This window comes from Myotis davidii, unplaced genomic scaffold (genome assembly GCF_000327345.1).
Source record: "Myotis davidii unplaced genomic scaffold, ASM32734v1 scaffold32, whole genome shotgun sequence".
NCBI classification, from domain to species: domain Eukaryota; kingdom Metazoa; phylum Chordata; class Mammalia; order Chiroptera; family Vespertilionidae; genus Myotis; species Myotis davidii.
The window spans coordinates 2805325-2825515 of NW_006286587.1; the positions used below are offsets into that span (position 1 = coordinate 2805325).

The 20191-nt window shown below is 44.2% G+C and overlaps 1 protein-coding gene across 1 annotated transcript in view; it reads left to right on the top strand.

The window, feature by feature from the left end:
• Positions 1-6395: 6395 nt before the first annotated feature.
• CDS2 (CDP-diacylglycerol synthase 2) overlaps positions 6396-20191 on the top strand; it is a 19504-nt gene continuing 5708 nt past the window's right edge. Inside the window, exons 1-9 of the mRNA XM_006758131.2 lie at positions 6396-6410; positions 6512-6648; positions 7884-7980; positions 8929-9026; positions 9750-9889; positions 11638-11696; positions 13568-13650; positions 17934-18021; positions 19298-19366. Of these exons, the coding sequence (XP_006758194.1) occupies positions 6396-6410; positions 6512-6648; positions 7884-7980; positions 8929-9026; positions 9750-9889; positions 11638-11696; positions 13568-13650; positions 17934-18021; positions 19298-19366 (786 nt within the window). The remainder of the gene's footprint in view (positions 6411-6511; positions 6649-7883; positions 7981-8928; positions 9027-9749; positions 9890-11637; positions 11697-13567; positions 13651-17933; positions 18022-19297; positions 19367-20191) is intronic.

Below are 20191 nucleotides of genomic sequence, written 5' to 3' on the forward strand. Positions count from 1 at the left end.
TAAAAAAAAAGCCATTCTGAGCTTCTACCAGATTCAAGGTAATATGAATACGGTAGTCCTTACATTTGATGAACTTGAAACCTAGAATTGATTATGGAAAGTGCCTTCTTATTGTCTGGAGGTGAAATGGTTCATAGCCAGTTAGGTTTTCAAAAGCTGGATCTCCTACGTCCTCTTTTTGTCTTCTCATGTCCTTTCTCTGGAGCTCTTCAGTGTGGAGTTATCTGTGGAGGCACTGTAGGTGCAGCATTTCATTTGGAGTAGCTGAACGCATTTTCTGTAAATCACATTAGGAGGCTTTTGGAGGACAAGGTACAATCATATTGGGGATGATTCTAAACTTTCAGAATAGGGGTCCTCCTATTTTATCCTTTGTCCAGACAGTTGAACTTGTCAAATGGAGTTAGCCTTAGAAAAAGCTAGAAATATTTTCTTTGCTATTCCTAGCACTGTGTGCGCACACACATAACACACATTCACACATGCACACACACATATCTCTAACACTCTTATTAAGGATAAACCTGTAATTTCTATCCTGGGAATGTGTTTGTAAGTGGAGTAGTCAGTTGCCCTGGCAGCTGCCACAGGGTTTGACTAAGGAGATGTAAGCAGATATTTAGCAGAAAGGTTAGGCTCAGCCTGATGACTTTCCTCCAGGACAGGGGTTGTAATTTGCATGTAAAACAGTGCAAAACATAGTTTGTGTAAGCATGGAATCACTCAGTAAGAAAACACACACATGAATTTGAATGCAGTGCCATTAGAAAAGACAGGGTTGTTGTTGGGAGCGAGTGCAGCAGGTTCTCAAATAACATCATTTTATTCAACGTGGTTTTGTTATGACATTGATGAGATGCTGTAGGAACTTAAACTCTGGTTTATATTAATTAGCCTGTGGTAAAATTGGTTTCTTTATGTGTCCTTTTACTGCAGTTCCAAGAACCTATTGACAAGTCCTGATAAGTGAGGACTTACTGTATTACCTTTAATGAAATTGCTTTGAAAATGAAAACAAGAAGAAAAACCCTAGTGTATGGTACCACTTATTTTGTTTTCCTAGTTGTTAGCTCCTTTTAGGCAAACATGAACAGAATGTTAATACATTTTCTCTAGCAAGGTACAAAACTAAGTTGGCATCTGGTAAAGAAATGGGGTGTGGGGTGGGGTGAGTCCCATCTGCTTGGAGCCCAGTTGACACAATGCCCAGGGCTCCTGTCCAGCTTGGCCGCAGCCACACTTTTTTTGGTCAAGGTCGATGTTGCCACTTGTGGGTGTCACTGTGGAGTCTTGAGAAATAGAGGTTGGAGGGTGGGCCCCTGATAGCAGCGAGTGACAAAAAGGGAGCCTTCAACAGATGCTGCCCAGTTAGCTTTTGTGAGCCCAAGGCAGGCCTCCAGGAAAGCCTGACTGAGAATTGAGAGGGAATGAGAGGAGGGAGGATGTCTCATCCTGAGAATACAGTGTAAATGAGTTCTTCAAATGCTGTTCTGGACCCAGCCCGGCCCCTCCCCAGGCCAAAAGTCAGCTGCTCCCTCGGTCCTCCTCTGGTGCCTTCCCTTGCTTCTGCTGAAGGAAGGCTTCTGTGCTATGCTGAGCCCCAGGGGCTGCTGGTATGGGCTTCTGGGCAGCTGTGACTGGGAGAAGGGCCCTGGAAGGCGGTATGAAAAGCCTTTGGAGCACGAGATTCTCCAAAAATGATGACAGGTCTTATCTGAGCCCTTGGAACACAGGAGACTCCATGTGTCCATCACCTTCGGTGCTTCTGTCTTCCCCTGTAGGATCTAAGTGACCCGGAAAGAAGGAGGCCTCAGAGGGAGCTTTTTTTCTCTTCCTTTTAAAGTACCACTTTTGTTTCCTGTTTACGCCTGCACCACAACCCCATTGGGAAATGGCTAAGGAAGTGGAGGAGGATGGGTGGTGATTGAGACAGAATCTGAGAGACAGGGTGTACTTCACTTAGCCTCTGGTCTGGAACGTTGGGTTGAAAAAGAGGGAGGGAGGGAGGGAGGGAGGGAAGGAAGAAAGGAAAAGGGGGAGGGAAAGGAAAGGAAAGGAGGGGCTAGGGAGTTGGGGCTGGGCTGACACAACTTGAAGCAGCAAGGCAGCCTCTCCTTGCTGCCCTGTGTTGGTCCGAGAACCTGAGTGGGGGCCCTCAGACCCATCACCGAGCAGGAGAGGTGGTGGGAGTGTGCACTGGTCTGGTTCTGCTGTGAGGGCCACTGTGGAGGCCAGGGTGTGGGTCTTGGCCTATGAGTTAGAAATCAGATGGGTTTTGTCTTACTCTCAGTGCATTCTGAACACTGGTCCATGACATGTCAAGTAGGATTAATTATCTTATTAGTTCAACAAATCTTCGGGTGGCTGCTATGTTCCAGATACTTCTCAGTGCCGTGGGAAACAAGACACCACGTGTGTCCCAGCTTGCACAAACTTACCAAGTTGTATACGTGTACTGATAGGTCCTTTATAAAGCACCACAGGAAAGAAAATACGAACAAGACAAATAGAAATAAGTTCTCCTATTTCTTCCCACACTTCAGAGGGTACTAATATGTGTGTTTCAGACGTCCACCTCCACTGTAATTTTGGGAAGAGGATCAGTTTTGAGTTGGGGCTGCCTATTGGAGGTGTGGAAGAGGAAGCAAGTCAGGCAGCTGCTGAGCTCACGTAATTGGTTAGCACATGAGTCTCAGCAAGACCCGATGGCCACCATTCTTTCCCCACTCCACTCTCCTTGGGAAAGGTACCCAGGTTGTCTGGGTGGGTGTTTAAGGTGCTTGCGCTCCTACCCTGTACACTGTGGTAAGGGTATTGAGGGATGTGTATGGGGTGTTGTTATTCAGACCCTTTTTAGTTTTTATAGACATTCATTGATGTTGTGTTTGATCATCCCAACAAATGTCCGAGTTGAGGGATCCTTTCCTCACTGGGAAGACCAGAGAATGGAGGCCTGTGCCTAGTATAATGAGCATGAGAGCCGGGCCCTGGCTGCTGCTTCCTCCTGCAGAAAGTCTTCCTTTCCATCTGCCTATCTTGCCATCCTCTGGAGGAACAAACCAGTGAACATGCTGGGCACCCCTGACTTGGGCTCAGCATGTTCCACTTTTCTTCTGGGAGCAGACTTGGGCTCCAGGTCCTTGCTTCCTTCTGGGTCCACGATGGAAGCTGCACTTGGCCTCCTTTACTCAGGCATTAGCAGCCCAAGTGCAAGGGCTTTTCCCATGGGGTAGGGAGGAGCCAGAACACGGCAGACCTCTCCAGGTTCTCTTAAGTTTCTGTCCCCTTGGCCTGCTCTCCTGTGACACTTGGGTGGGGCAGGGTGGTTGGCTCAGGGTCAGAAGCCTAGAGAGCTGGCTGACTTGCCCCCTCCCCATCCGTGTCTTCTGAGGCTGTTTGCTTTCCTTCCCTTGCATAAGAATTGGCCTTTCTGCTGGTGGGAGAATTGTTGTCTGTGTAGGTGTTGGTCTCCTGCTTAGAAGGAGCCTCCAGGAAAGGGCTTTTTTTCAGTGGCCAGGGGTGAGGCCTGAGACGTTGCAAGTAAAACCTAGGAAGTTAATCTCCTTCAGGCTTGTTCCTTCAAGGCATTTACTTAATTTCCTAGCTGTTCATCCCAGGCCGTGACCTCTTAACAATAGTAATGTCTGTATAGCAGTTCTCATCTCCTACTGCTCTTAGCCTCACCCCATCCTAGCGAGGAGGGAGAGGAATCACATGTGATGATACAGCAGGAAACAGTGCCGGGCTAACATTTATCGAAGGGCCTGGAAGGTCGAGGGAGTCAGTTCCGAGCCGGAGCTCCCTGCCCCTCCCCTGCAGGGGCTCGTCCTGGCTCTTTCCTGCCCTTCCTCCCCAAGGAACCAGCAGCCTTTGCGAGTCTCCTTGACAACAGAATGGATAAGTTAAAAATAACCTTGTGCTGGGGCTTGTGTATATGTGTGTGTGTGTGTGTGTGTGTGTGTTTGTGTGAGAGAGAGAGATGCACCAGACGCATGCCTTCTTGCCTGCTGTGCTCAAGCTCAACCCCTGTGGCTTCTAGATGCTCCCAGAGAGCCTCTGTTGGGAGCCCTCCATGGCCACGCCCAGGTGCTCATGTTGAAGCCCCTGGGTTTAGTTGTCAGGTCTAGATAATCACTCAGATCCCTACCTCATATTACTGATTGTTACAGATGGGGTGTGGGTGATAATGTTGAGATAAAGAATGGAAAGCCCTGGTCGACGTGGCTCGATTGGGCGTCCTCCCATGCACCGAAAGGTTGCTGGTTTGATTTTCCAGTTCAGGGCACATGCCAGGTTGTAGGCTCTATCTGTACCCTGGGCATGTGCAGGACGGGGGTGCAAGAGGTAGCCGATCACATGACATCGAGGTTTCTCTCTCCTTCTCCTTTTCCTTTCTTTCTCTCTTAAAAAAAAAAAGAGATAAAGAATGGAAAGCTGTTTTGAATGCCTTGGTCTTCATTCAGTCCCACTGGAAACAGATAATTTGGGAGGCGCTGCTGTGTTTCAGAGCTTCTCAGCGTGGTAGAATGGGACACAGTCCTGGGTGGGAGTTCGGTTGTATCTCTTCAGTGAACCCCCACAGGTAAGGAGGGCCCTTTTTGGACTTCTTATTTTTAAAAAATATATTTTTATTGATTTCATAGAAGAAGGGAGAGGGAGATATAGAAACATCAGTGATGAGAGAGAATCATTCATTGGCTGTCTCCTGCATGCCCCACACTGGGGATCCAGCCCACAACCCAGGCCGGGAATTGAACTGTGACCTCCTGGTTCATAGGTTGATGCTCAACCACTGTGCCACCAGCCAGGCTGGGCCTGTTTTATAAGGAGAGAACACTGAAGTCCAGAGGCACTTGTGTGACTTTCTGTGCATGGGAGGATGCCCAACCAACTGAGCAACACTGGTCAGAGCTTTCCATTCTTTATCTTAACACTAGAGGCCTGGTGCACGAATTTGTGTACGGGCGGGTCTTTCTGGTCATTTTGGTCACTTGGCTTTTATATATATATAGATTATCAGCTGCACTCCATCCGTCACTATCAGTAATATGAGGTAAGGATGCTGGCTCAGCTGTGGCAGAGCAAGGAGTCATCAGAAGCTGTAGATTGCTCATTCAGGTCCTTTACCAAAGCCAGTGTCTCTTGTATGAGTAATCTCAGACTAAAGGCCTTCTCTTTTGTGGTGTTATCACAGTTGCAATTTAATTTAGAAATAGCTGTTTTCCTGAGGGTAGGCGCTGGGTATCTCTTTACCATACCTGGAATTAACTTTCTGCTTCCTCCTTCCATCCTCCCTTCCATTACTAAGTATTTCCCTGTGTGCCAGGCATGAGGATGTCATGAGAACACAGTGTCTTGGTTCCCATCTTTAGAGAGCAATAGACAATTGCAAAGATTGCCTTGTAAGCCCTCACTGTGGCCAGTGCCAAGAGGGAGAATGTCTCAGTGTTAGAGGGAATGACTGGGATGGGGCTGGGTTTAGGGAAGGCTGGGAGAACGTATTAGTGACGCAATACTTAAATCTGGGATGTATAAAATATTCCTACAAATCAATGAACGGAAGGCAGAAAACTCAGTAGGAAACTAGCCAGTGACTTGACAGATACTTCACAAAAGAAGACATCCAGATGGCCAGTAAACATAAAAACGGTTCTCAATTTCATATATTTACTATTTTGGGAAATTCAAATTTCCCTAATTCAAACTTAAATATGTTTGCACACATACATAATGGAATCTTTAAAGATGTGGTAAAACATCCTTTTGCCATTTCTAGTTTATTTCATTTTGAATTTCTTACTGAAAAAATAAATGGATTCCAAGATGTTTGAATAAAAGGAAATCTAGGGGGATGAACAAACTTAATTCAGAAGACCTGGGCTAACAGGAGATTTGGGGCCAGCCACGGAGCTCCTCAGAGTCCGGGTCTTCATTTGTAAGTAGGGATCTTTTTGTTTCTTCCCTTCCTCCCAGAACTGCTCTGAGGTTCACAGGTATGGGAAACGCTCTAAAAACTGTGAAGGGCTATGCAGATACTAAGTAATATTGTTGTTACTGTCTAATTCTATGTGATTTGATTTTTCACCCACCTCTTCTCACAGCAACTATGCTAAATTACCTTAAGAAATAAAAGCTCTGAGTAGTAGGATCAGGAATGAGGTCCAGATGAAATCTAGTCACAGCCACCTTTTGCATTCTTTGGGTATGAAGGAGCCCCTCTCTCCCTCTTCTGGACTATTCTCTGCCAGGCAATGGGCATTGTGTAGACTGTGGCTGTTGCCCATCATCCTGAGGTGCAGGTGCAGGTCTCTCTTGCAGTAGAGAGCGGGCCACCTTGGCACATGTCAGAGTTGTGTCAGGATTGCTGTGTGTCCCATCTGTTGTGTCACCCGACAATGCCAGGTCCTCAGGCCCAATTTGGGTCTTTGCCCACAGATCTCCTATGACAGGTATGTACTTCTTAGTAGCCTACATTTTTCACCTTTTCCTCTTATGTTTTTCTGCTGTGTAGGAGTCAGAACCAGAAGTAAAGGCAGATGGAGAGACTGCATCTGACAGTGAGAACCGTGCGGAAGCTGCTCCCGTAGCAACCTCTGCAGACGATACCCCAGAGGTCCTCAATAGGGCCCTTTCCAACTTGTCTTCAAGGTAACCTGGCTTGATGCGGGTGCTTGTTGGAAGCCTTCTTGCCTGTCCAAGTGTCATGGAAGACCCAGGCCCCTCAGAGTGCCCACAATCTTGTGGGAGTCCACTTCTGTCCACTGGCGTTGCCATAGTCTCCCCTGCCTCTGCCCAAGGCTTCATTGAGCGTTAGGCATCTTAACAGCAACTGCGAGCACAGCCTGGAGGGGTCTGGCATTTGAAAGGTGCTCTAGGCTGGGCTGGGAGGGGCAGTCCGAGGAGGACAAAAGGGTGGACAGTGGGGTGGTGGTGGGCAATGTTGCTGACACAGCACATGTGGAGAAATGGTCCCTGGGGTTTGACTGATGGGTGGACTGCTTTTCACAGAGGAGTCCAAATTTGTAGTTCAAAGTTTAGTTTTCCCTTTCCCCCTGCACGTCCTTGTGGACATTTAAAAATTCTCCTGGAAGAATTGAGAAATGTCTTAACTTGGGTGAATCCAGGGTTGAAATTCTGGTCCCTGAGACTCTGATCCCTCCAACACCAGCTATGTGGGTAGGTTGAAAACACCAACTATAAGACCCCAAAACATTGTCTAAAAGTGTTTCTGTGGTGCCTCCCACAGACGTGTCCTTTGAAAGGTGGTATTGTGCAGTGGTTCAGGGCATGGGTTCTGGAGCCAGCTCCCAGGGTTCAGTCCCAGCTTAACCACTTCACAGTCGTATGGCCTGTGCACCCAGTTCCTCGTCTGTAAGAACTAGAAGTGTTGAGGGCTGAGTGAATTAATATATGTAAAGTCCTTATAAAGGTGCCAGGTGCCTATTTGTGATACCTGTTACTATCACCATTTAACGTTGTTATCACCACAGCGATGCAGGCACAGAGCGATGCAAGATTCTGCTGCCGGAAAATGTTTACAGTTGTGTGTTTTTGTGGACAGAGACAGCCATAGAAGCTGTCCAAGTAGATTCAGAAGTAGAGGGCACCACGTTTCCTTTGGAATTTTTTGCCCGATTCCTTCGTTAAGACATAACTTAGGTGTAGCCCTTGGGGCACTAGCTGAGTTTGGTGTAGGTGAGGCATTGTCTCTAGCGGCCCTGCTCCCCCCAGCATGTGGCTAGTTTGTCGTCCGGGTGAAGGAGGTGCTCCTGGAAGGCTAACCTCAGGCCCTGTCCTCCCAGGAAGAGCTGTCCCCTTGAGTTTGTGTTTCAGTTATTTCTGGGCTTCTAACGTGCTTTCTCCTCCCCTCCTCTCTAACTTAGATGGAAGAACTGGTGGGTGAGAGGCATCCTGACTTTGGCCATGATTGCATTTTTCTTCATCATCATTTACCTGGGACCAATGGTTTTAATGATGATTGTAAGTGCCATTTGCATACTGTTTTAGTTCTACCTTCAGTTTGTCGGGCAGAATCAGCCATCTGAGGAGCCAGGTGCTGGGTTAGTTCTGGGACTCATTTGGGATCCAGGCTTCACAGAATATTTCTTTCTTAAAATATCTGTGGCTTCTTACTTTTTAGCAGCCAAGTGCAGGGACATGGGCCTAGGCCAGTTGTATGTGGTTAAAGATGCCTCTTCATTTCATTTTATTTATTTTTTTTAAAAAAATATTTTTATTGATTTTAGAGGAAGGGAGAGAGAGAAGTGAGAATCATTGATCGGTTGCCTCCTGCATGCCCCACACTGGGAATTGTACCTGCAACCTCGGCATGTGCCCTGACCGGAAATTGAACCGTGACCTCCTGGTTCATAGGTTGACGCTCAACCACTGAACTACGGCCAGAAGATGCCTCTTCATTTTAAAATTTGATTTCATTATTTCAACTGTTTGATTATATTGTGACCCCTGACCTGACTGTGATTCTTGGTTTTGTTTATTTCCCTGGAGCCTCACTCATTGGCTTAGGCCTTTCATAAGAAATCCCAGCCCACCGTGCTTCTCTCTTCGTCCCATTGTCATGGACAGGGCCAGATGACTTACAGTTGACTGAGGGGCGTAGATGCTGGGGCTTTTTGAGTATTTGTATGCAAAGTCAAAAAGGGAAGAAACTATTGAGTCCTGGGAGGTTATGGAGTAAAAAGTTAATTGAAACTTAAGGAGCATGTATTTATTGTGATAAATTGGATCTATTCTGTGTGACATAAAAGGCTACCTTGCCATGTTCGATGGTGGGAGAGAGAAAAGAGCTGAATCACTGAGGGACTGACATTTTTCTTAAATACAGTGGTTTTTCTTGAAGGCCCATGACCTGTTGGTTTCTGTTTCCAAAGATGATATCAGGTGGTCTAATTCTTGTGTGTCCTGCAGGTGATGTGTGTTCAGATAAAGTGTTTCCAGGAGATTATCACTATTGGCTACAATGTCTACCACTCCTATGACCTACCTTGGTTCAGGACCCTCAGCTGGTAAGCTCTCCAGCCCCTTAGGGACCCATAACAGATTTGGATGATAAGTGTTTTGTGGTAGATATTTACAGTGGTGGTGGGTGGGAGAGGAGTGACGGCCACAGACTTGCATAGCACCTTTTAGACCCGAGTATTTCATAGGCCAGACTATATGGCTGGTTTTGAAGGAGTCTTTAGCAGCTATTAGCAACCTGGAATCTTCCTCAGAAGAAAGCAGAGTGGCTGACATGCTATAGAAGTAAGTGCCGCGGGGGCAGATATCATGTTAGGTCGGGCAGGGTTTTATGAAGAAAATGGTGTTTGAACAGTGAGTAAAGAGAGATAAGTGAAGAGGATGGCCAGGCAGGGAAGAGACAGGAGCAAAGCAGATAGGTGGCAACCTGATAGGCACACAGGGTTCCTGTTGGGAAGAGTGGCAATAAGACCGGGATCCAGGATGAGGCGTGTTTTGGAGCATTATCTTAGGGGTTGAGTGTTCTCAGGTTAGGTATAGAGACTCTACAAAAGGGGCAAATACTCAGTCCCAGGTTTGTGATAAATGGAGGATGAATGAAAGCTGCCATAAGTTTCTAGACAAGCTTCTCACCTACAGTGTCACTGAGAACAGGGGGTCCTGAGAGTGGGGGACTGCTCTTCTGGTCCTCTCCTCTGGTTCCTTGACAGCCTCCCTGTAAGGATAGGCCGCAAGTGCTCCCCACTGCAGTGACCTGTCTTCATTTACAGGTACTTCTTATTGTGTGTAAATTATTTCTTCTACGGTGAAACAGTGACGGATTATTTCTTCACTCTGGTCCAGCGAGAGGAGCCTTTGAGGATTCTCAGCAAATATCACCGGTTCATTTCCTTTACTCTCTACCTGATAGGTATGCATTGAATGGCTCATGAGTTCTTGTTTTGTGTGTCCGCTGAATAGGAAATGGGGAGTTTCTTGGTTAATGTAAAGCTTTGAGGATGTTAACTCTGATCGTGCAGGGGAGCAGAGCTGAGGGCTCTGCCGTAGTGAGCTGTAACAGCGCTTCAGTAAGAGAAGTGGGACTGAGCGGCTTTGTGGGTGTGGGGACTGCAGTCGGTGCCACCTCTCCCTGCTGCAGCCTCTGTTGGAAGACAGCACAGCATGGTCCTGTCCTAGCTCCTATTGGCAGAGATTCTGCAGTGTAACCAAAACAAAACCACCTTTCCTTTTTCTCCCCCAACATGAACCGCTTGGATTTATTGAAATATTAAAATACGGAAATATAAAAGTATTCCATTATTTGAGAGGGAATCTAGAAGGCAGGTTACAAAAGAATACACTATTTTTATACATTCATCCTTATGTTTTTGCATAAACAAAATTCTAATAGGACATAAAGTTAAAATTGTATACAGAAAAGCCACCAGTTTTAATAACTTAAAAGTCCCCCCCCCCCCAAAAGATAGAAACAGTCAGCCATCTTTAGGAGCGTCTTCTTAGGAGAACACCTTGCAGGACAGACATGCAGAGTGGTAGAAATTTTACTGATTTGGATTTTCAAAGACTGACCTCAGAGAGCCTGGAAGCTTAGTCATTCTGAGTTTCAGTGAGCTTTTTTTTAAATCTAGAGCTGAAACTGTGGACTTCCTGAGGATTAAATCGGATACATTAAAACTTGGCAGACAGTGAAGTGCTGGTCAATCTAAACTCAGTTCAGACTGAACTCTCATTCTGTTAGTGCTAGTGATTTTCATAGTTGCCTTTAATGCTGGTTTGAGGCACCTGAGAAAGTTGTTCTGGCCTAAATTTGTCTGACCTATTTTTAATCAGCTCTGGATGACACCTGGGTATTAAGATACAAAATTCACTGCTAAGGAGTCTGCAGACATTGAGGATATGTCTCAGAACCTAAAAGCAGTCCCCCAGCGGGAGGTCAGCGGTGTCTGGAGCAGCGATGTGCTCTCTTCTGGGCAGAACTGCTTTTGAGGGGCCTAGCACACTTATGGGAAGTCTTTTTCCTTCCTGGAAAAGTGGGTGGAGGCTGCACATATTTTTTGCCACCATATGCATCAAAGACAAGGGTGGCTTCTACTCCATACCTGATGGATCCTCTGTTCACCAGACCTCTTCACTGGGACAGGGGTAAAAAACTTTTTCTTAAAAGTCCAGATAATCAATATTTCAGATTTTGGGGGCCCAGCGTCTCTGTTGCAACTCTCCAATCTGCCCTTGTAACACTAAAGTAACCATAGACAATATGTAAACAAATGGGTATAGCTTTGTTTCAATAACATCTTAGATATAAAATCAGGCATCTGGCCTGACTTCTTTGCTGGTGCCTGCTCGAGGATCAAAATATTCTTATCTGGTGAACAGCAACCTGAATTTAGTAGTCTACAAGATTTAAAGATAGTGCCTTCCTTTGATTGTCTTGAAGGAGTCATTTTTCCCCTTCTGATTGCTATCAGAAGAATCAGTTTGTGTCTTCTTCCCCCCTCCCGTTCCTGGGGTTTGGGATTGTGCACTGATTAGGTGCTGCCAGGAAATTAGCCAAAGGATCACAATCACAGTCACGTACACAGCTGAAGGAAATGACTAGGACAAAGGTAAATGCAGAATGTGATTAATTTTGCTCTTTCTCCTCCCTCCTCAAACCAGGATTCTGCATGTTTGTATTGAGTTTGGTCAAGAAGCATTACCGTCTGCAGTTCTACATGGTAAGGGAAATATGTGAGTGTGTATGTCAGAAGGCTTGGCTTAAATGAAATTCTATAAAAACTCAACAGGCGTTTCATCTTTTCCTTAAGAAATCAAAGCTCAAGTGCAGTCTGTTCTGTATGTATCTGGAACCCAGAGCACGAAAGAAGAGGGCCTGATTAAGTTTGGCAACTGTACATCCACTTACTAGTAGACCCAATCACTGTTACTTAATTTACACCAGTTAATTTAACCAATTTCTCCACTAGGTCCTGAAGAAGGTGGGCTCCAGGTAAGGTTCAAGGTGACACTGTTACTAGAAAGAGACCAGGACCAAGCCAGGTCTGCCCTGGCACAATCTGGAATGTTTGGGTTCTTGACTTCATGTAAGAAAGATTTCACGATTTTAGTCAAGGTGATTTTGAGAGTATGTTTATTAAAGCTGGGGAGAGTGAAACAAAGGAAGGGCTTAAGATAGAAAAGGCAGCAACAGGAGTTGCCTAGACACAATAAAGGAAATTACAGTAACAGAAGTGGCACAAGTGAGCCATGCTGGGCTGCGTGGACTCAGGAAACAAGTTACAGAGGCAAAAGGAAGGCCCTTGGAAATAGGTTCAGGGGGTTAGCCCTGGATAAGCTGCCACTGCCCACCATTCCCCTGGTTGCAAGTCTCCTGGGGGACCTTTAGAGCTCAGACGAAAGAAAGCAAAAGTATACACCTCAGGAAAGAAGAGGCACAAGCATGCTCAAGGGAGAGTGCACACCGAGTCCTTTGTCTTAAGTTTTTATCTGTTTTCTGAGGCAGGAATTTTAGGGAGGTCTTATGGAGGGTCTCAACAGAATAGTCAACAGTTCTCCAGGTGTGTTCTTTAATATACTGATGCATCAAAATGAGCATATAGGGCAGGGGTCCTCAGACTACGGCCCGCGGGCCACATGCAAATACAAATACTGTATTTGTTCCCGTTTTGTTTTTTTACTTCAAAATAAGATATGTGCAGTGTGCATAGGAATTTGTTCATAGTTTTTATTTTATTTTATTTTATTTTTTCATGGGTCGATGCTCAACCATAGTTTTTTTTTTAAACTATAGTCCGGCCCTCCAACGGTCTGAGGGACAGTGAACTGGCTCCCTGTTTAAAAAGTTTGAGGACCCCTGATATAGGGAGTTTGGGTTCATTCTCTGGTCAGCTTCACTGCTTTATTTTTTATCTTGGATTTGTCTGGCTTTCATTTTTGTTTGTTTGTTTTGCTATTTATTCTCCTGACTTCATCTGTTTTTGGGTTTGGCTACCCTAATGGCACTATCTGGATCTCTGTTATCTCTCTCCTTGACTAGTGTGATTTAAGCTACTCGCTCTTTCTTTCGTTGGGGAGAAGTGCAAGCCATTTGCTCCTAAGTGTCCTCGGTTAGGGAAGATAAGATCTTGGGATTTATTAGCGGGCCTTGTTTAACATTGCTCAGCCTTGTTGAACTATTTGTCTCAATTTCCCTCATTCCACTTGCCAAGGAATTTCCTGCTTTCTTACCATCCTGCCTCAATGCCTCAGGCATTGTTCACAGATATCTTACATCACTTTCTCAATTTGAACATATTCCTCCTCTGAGTGCCCCAGGCACTCAATAAATACTTAGAAGTACCCAGGCTTTCAGAGCACAGAAGACTTACTCTCTAGTGAGCCATGTGGTCCTGACGTGATGGGGACAGTAGCTGGGGGGACATGATTTCTCCCAGAGGCCTGTTTTGTGCCTTTTCCCTTCTAATAAGAGGTGCAGAAGCAAATATCTTTTCTACCTGTTTCTCAGCAATTTCCTATTTGGTACTGCCTGTTATTTGAAGTTCCTTTCAAGGTAAATTGACAGGTAAAGTTGACTCTTTTTCTTTTGCAGTTTGGCTGGACCCATGTAACGCTACTGATCGTTGTCACCCAGTCACATCTCGTTATCCACAACCTGTTTGAGGGAATGATCTGGTGAGTGAGGAGAGTGAAAGAATTTTCCCTTTTATTTAGTAGGTGATTCTCATGTACAGGTAGGTGCCTTACCTTCTAAGCCAATGGTTCTCCCCTTGCGCTGGTTACAACACAGGTTGCTGAGCCACCTCTTGAGTTTCTGCTTTAGTACATCTGGGGTGGGGCTTGAGAATTTGAATTTAGACGTATTCCCAGGTGATGCTGGTTTTGCTGGTTAGGACCTACACTTTGAGAACCACGGTTCTAGATGAAGAGGAACAGCGATATTTAAAGAATCAAAGATAATGCAACTGTATGGCACCAATTTGAAATCTTAGAAGAAATTTTTATGACTTTCTGACAAAATGTCAACTACTAAATGTCATGAAGAAGAAAATTTGAATAGATCAATAACTATAGAAAATAACTAGATAAAACTTAGTTTTATCTAGCCCTTAATACTAAAGCTGATAAGCATGTGGAGGGAGAAACAAGAATGATAAACTGATTTCTTTTATTATTATAGATAAACTACTCAAAATAAACTGTTAGCAAATGGAATCTGGCAACATGTCAAAAGAATTTGAACAGTCATGTGCTGCTTAAGAACGTTTTGATCAATGATGAATGCATACACTGATGGCTCCAATGGAGCTGAAAAATTCCTATTGCCTAGTGAAGTCGTAGTGAGATGCATTATAGATACTTACCATTGTGTTATAATTGCCTGCAGTATTCAGCACAGTAGCATACTGGACAGATTTGTAGCCTAGGAGGTATCGGGGAACAGAGTGTGTCAACCCCAAATATCTCTACTTGGCATAGGATTATTTTAGGCTGGTTAATTTTAAGAAATATCAGACTTGGGCTAAGCTCTGAAAACCAAGTAGAAGTTACCTTTTGTAAAATACATTTACATTTGTAGGGGAGAATCTCCATTTGTAAGGGTCCCTGCTGTACCAGGAGGAGGGGATAACATTGTTTCTACAAACTGCTATGGAGGCAGAAGAGAACAAATGGACTTAAATCTGCATGACACCTTACTCTTGTTTATTTTGCCCTCCCTGATAGCCTGTGACCGACTCCCCCATCCCTAGCGTCTTCTTTTGTCTTCAGCTGAAGATGCTATTTCATGTAGTTGTTTCAGCCATTTTGGCCAGTTACTCAGTTTTCCTGGTATACATATTTTTAAATTTTTGTTTTTCTCCTATTATTACAGGGATGTGTCAGCCAAAAGCCCAGAAGGGTAGAGGGAAAATTATTTTTCCTCCCCTATAGAGCAATAGGCTATAGCCTAGGTCTATGGCAGGCTTATGTAAGTGCACTCTATGACATTGGTATAAGGATGCAATCATCTAACACTGTATTTCTCGGAATGGTATCTCCATAGTTAAACTGCACATGACTGTACTGTTACTTAATAGATTTTATTCCCGAAATGCAGTTTTTTGGTGGTGGTGACAACGGCACCAGGTGTTAGACTGGTGGAGTCAGACTCAGTGACCTTGATCCTTGAGTTCTGGCTAAGAAATAATTCAGAGCCAAGACCTCAACTATGAGAGAAAGTTTATTTAGAAAGTCACTGAAGTAGAAGTGAGTGGTAGAAGAAATGGGCTCCGGAAACAAGTTACAGAGGCAAAAGAAGGGCCCTTGGAGCTTAGGAGAGAGAAGGGAAAAGGTAACAAGCCTGGGGAGAAAGGGAGGATGAGCATGCTGGGTCCTCTGTCCTAAAGGCTTTTGAGGTGGGGATTTGAGGGGAGATCTCAGGGGAAGATCTCAGTAGAATATTCATTCATCAGCTTTCCAGGTGTGTCCTTCAGGGTAAGGGTCTCTAACCGATTGATCAGTGCCAGGCCAGTGGGGTCATTAGTCAGTGCAGCTGGTACTGAGGTAATCGTGGCATCATTTGTTTGGTTTTGTTGCTTTTCTGTGCCTGGAGTTGAAACACAACTGAAACCTAGATGTATTTGGTTTGGGTCAAAACTTCATTGTTCTGGAGTCTTAATGCTTAAGGGCTACCACAGGACTAGCAACAGACCAGGGGAGGAAAGGTCCCAACCGCATTACCTACCAGCTCTAAGTAAGGTTAGGAGGTCTGAAGTGACCACGTGACCAGTGATATGCTAGGGGAGGAAAGGTTACCCTGGGGGCGAGGATCTTGTTTTCCCAGTTTTGTCTGTTGCTGGGCACCCAGGGCTTTCTGCCCTGATGACTATCTGTACCTGGCCCACTGTCCTTGCTCTGCTCATGCCTGTCCAACAGCCTTCCAAAGCTTCAACAGGAAATCTGTCAGCATTGATACAAATTAGCAGGCTGGTGGAAGAAGCTGGATGGTCTTAGTGAAGAGGTGTGGGTGGCCTAGCCTAGGGTATATAAGAGAGGTACTAAAGTATTGTGGGTAAGACCCCCAGCTTGCGCTTTTGTTTCTAGATTTCAGAATGAGGGTATAGTATTCCCTACCTCCTGAGGAATAAATTACTAAATACACGTAAAGTGCTTAGAACAGAGACTAGCTTATATAAATGTTATAGGACGGTGATGGCGAACCTTTTGAGCTCGGCGTGTCAGCATTTTGAAAAACCCTAACTTAACTCTGGTGCTGTGTCACATATAGAAATTTTTTGATATTTGCAACCATAGTAAAACAAAGACTTATATTTTTGATATTTATTTTATATATTTAAATGCCATTTAACAAAGAAAAATCAACCAAAAAAATGAGTTTGTGTGTCACCTCTGACACGCGTGTCATAGGTTCGCCATCACTGTTGTAGGTATTATGGTTAGGGCATACAGCTCCTTCCCTTTCTTTCAGTTTCTGTTAGGTGTTTCTTAACAGTGGCACATGCTAAGCCCTATCTTTAGGGCCAGATATATTATTTGTTTCTATAGTGAGTACTACAGTTATTAAAATCTCTAGTTATTGGTTTTCAGACTCAACCTATAAGACTTAATTATAGCTACAGAGCAGAGAGTATGTGCTAGAAGCCTCCACAAAGTCAGTGTTGTGGGGTTTGGGGGGATACAGATGCTCTAATTCCCTCCTTAACAAACAGGAAGTCCAAAAATGTTGCTTATAGTTGATGGGCCAGGAAATTGAGATTTATGCATAAGTCTGTAATAGAGAAAATTTTTAAAAAGTGACTGTTAGAGAGTGGAGAGTGAGGAGAGGAGGGTGATGGCACAAATGTGGAAATTGTGCCCTACTCTCCCCCACAACTGGTTTCATGATGGAGATGACCAGACCAGCAGGGGGAGGCAGAGAAGAAACCTAGGTGTGGGTAGATGTGGTTTTACCCTCAGGGTAGTCCTAGGGCAGTGATGGCGAACCTATGACACGCGTGCCAGAGCTGACACACAAACTCATGTTTTCGGTTGATTTTTCTTTGTTAAATGGCATTTAAATATATAAAATAAATATCAAAAATATAAATCTTTGTTTTACTATGGTTGCAAATATCAAAAAATTTCTATCTGTGATACGGTACCAGAGTTAAGTTAAGGTTTTTCAAAATGCTGACACACTGAGCTCAAAAGGTTTGCCATCACTGTCCTTGGGAAAGGTCGGGCTTACTAGATAGAGCTCCTAGTAATACACAGTAAAAAAAAAAAAAAAAAAAAAAAAAAAAAAAAAAAAAAAGTAAATTATGACATAAAATATATTACTTATTAGAATTATGGAGGCAACTACTAGAAGAAGAAAAACCAGAAATGTTTACAAGTGGCTATTTTGGGGAATGGAGATAGGATGGGAGAAACAAGGAAAACTTTTATTTTTTTTCTTTCCTTTACAGTTTAAATTTGTTTTATTGTGTAGATAATTACTTTATAATGACAAAAGAATAAATGACATTTTATAGAATGCCACTTTTATTTATTCAGTAGTCATTCAGTAAACATTTGAATGTCTGCTATGTGCCAGGTAGTGGGAAGGGCTTGTTTGGTATTTTATTTTTTTTTAAAGTTATTTCTGTCCTGGCTGGGTGGCTCAGTTGGTTGGGGCATCTCCTGTACATCAAAAGGTGGTGGGTTTGATTCCCAGTCAGGGCACATACCCAGGTGGTGGGTTCTACCCTGTTGGGTGCGTGCAGGAGGCAGCCGATCGATGTTTCTCTCTCTCACACACACACACCTCTCTCTCTCTTCAATAGTAATTTAAAAATCTCCTTAAAAAAGTTATGTCTTAATGGGTAACAAGTACTCTGAGTTATTTTGTTTGGTACTGGAGTTTATGAATGGTATTATTTTGTGGGCTTTGAGGTAGTATTATCTTGGTAGTGCTGATCCTTTGGTTTATTTCCTAGGTTCATTGTCCCCATTTCTTGCGTGATCTGTAATGACATCATGGCCTATATGTTTGGATTCTTCTTTGGTCGGACCCCACTCATCAAGGTAAATGGATCACCCTAACATGAAATATCACCATAAGGGAAGGGTGATGCTCTCAGCTTGGGAAACAGGGATCTAGCTGGTGTGTATGTCTTCATGTCATCCTGGAGAAAAGTGGTACTACATTTTTTTTAAAGAAAAAAACAAAGGGAAACACCGACAGTTACCCACAAGAAATAAAAAGCTAAAAAGAAAATTCAAATATCAAAAATTCAAGAACTAAGAGAAATGGACAGAAAAGAGAGAATGAGAGTTGCTCAAACTCAGGAAAAGATTATAGAAAGAAAAAAGATGAATAAAGACTAAAATACTTGGTGCCTAAGTAGGAATAGAGTCAAATATAAATTTAAAAAGTTATACTGTTTTGTGAGTAATGATCTATTTTGAGTTAATATTTTTCTTAATTACTTTTATTATTTTAAAATTCTTTATTGTTGGAAGAATTACATGTCTCCTTTTTCCCCCATTAACTTCTCCCAGCTTGCTCCTGCCCCCCAGCACAGGCTGTCACCCCTCTAGTGTCTGTGTCCATTGGTTATCCTTATATGCATGCATATAAGTCCTTTGGTTGACCTCTTATCTCCCTCTCCCCCCCTCCCCTGCCTTCCCTCTGATTGAGTTAATTTTTTAAAAATATTTCTTTATTGATTTCAGAGAGGAAGGGAAAAGAAGAGAGAGATAGAAACATCAATGATGAGAGAGAATCATTGATTGGCTGCCTCCTGCACGCCCCACAGGGATCAAGCCCGCAACCCAGGCATGTGCCCTCAGCCTGAACCGAACCTGGGACCCTTCAGTCCGCAGGCTGATGCCCTATCCACTGGGCCAAGCCGGCCAGGGCTGATTGAGTTAATTTTTATATGTGATGTGAAATTAGGGTCCAAGTTCTTGTTTTTGCACATAAATATTTGTTTATTCCAGCAAAAAATAAAATATTTTATAAACGATATAAGCATATTTTGGGGGCTTGATATGAACTTGAGTATTGCTATTTAATTAGTATACTGTTCTATAATTAAATGATTTGAATGACCAATTGAAGAAAGAAAACTGAGGGGAATCAGGAAGGGAACAAGGAAACCAAGCATGGAGGTATTTTAGAAGGTGGGGTGGTTAACAGAGTTTTTTAAAAAATATATATTTTATTGATTTTTTTACAGAGAGGAAGGGAGAGCCAAACCAGTTAGGGCATGGTTAACAGAGTTTTAACAAGTATTCATTGTCCCAAAGCCAAATATATCAAAATGTCCTTTGCTAAGAACTTGTTCTCTGTCCACAGCTATCACCGAAGAAGACCTGGGAAGGCTTCATTGGGGGCTTCTTTGCTACTGTGCTCTTTGGCCTTCTGGTAGGTGGTGGCTTCCTGTTAGGTAGGGCAGTGACAGAAGCCTCATACCCGCCTTTGAAGCTTATCCAGGGCTAGAGAGCATGTCTCCCAAGGCCAGCGACTCTGTCCTACTCGATGGGGACCTTGCTCTGAAGAGGGGCACCAGATGGCACACTCTGTAACTGGCACAGGCAGCACCACGTAGTCTTCATCTGCCAGTTTTCAAGCAGGGTCTTGGTAGTGTAGGAGCAGGGGCCATGTGCACCTGTACTTCTCTCTTGCCCATGCATGCAACACTCAGCAGGTGGCGCTCTTGTCCAGGCATTTGATATGTCAAGGTCTGGGTGATTGGCACCGGAGAGTAAGGGGTGGGGTGAAATATGCCACTCCAGCTCAGATTTTCTCCTTTGTGTGCCCTGCTTATAGTGGGTGATCTCCCAGCCCTTTTAAGAGCACCATTCCCTGCTCTGACCCAGACCATTCTCCCCTTTGTGTGTTGTCCATCTGTCCTTCAGTGTCAGCTTCCTTACCTTATTGCTCTTCAGTTTTCTTCCTCCTGGCTGCCTGCCTCTCCCTATACAGTTCTCCCACCTCCTGCCTCCAGTGAGCACCAAGTTAAGAGGTTCTGAGAAAATGGACTGTAGCTCCCCACGTGGGTAGAAATTTCTTATAGTTCCTTCGTCGCGTTCCACATTCCTCAGGTCTTTCCTGGACTCAGTCAGCATAGGAATGTTTGAGCAAGTATGCATGTGTGCAACCTCAACAGGGTGTGACCTCCCTCCCCCAGTTCAGGTAAAATACACATGTGGTGAAACCGAAACCTCTTTTTTTTTTTTTTTTTTTTTA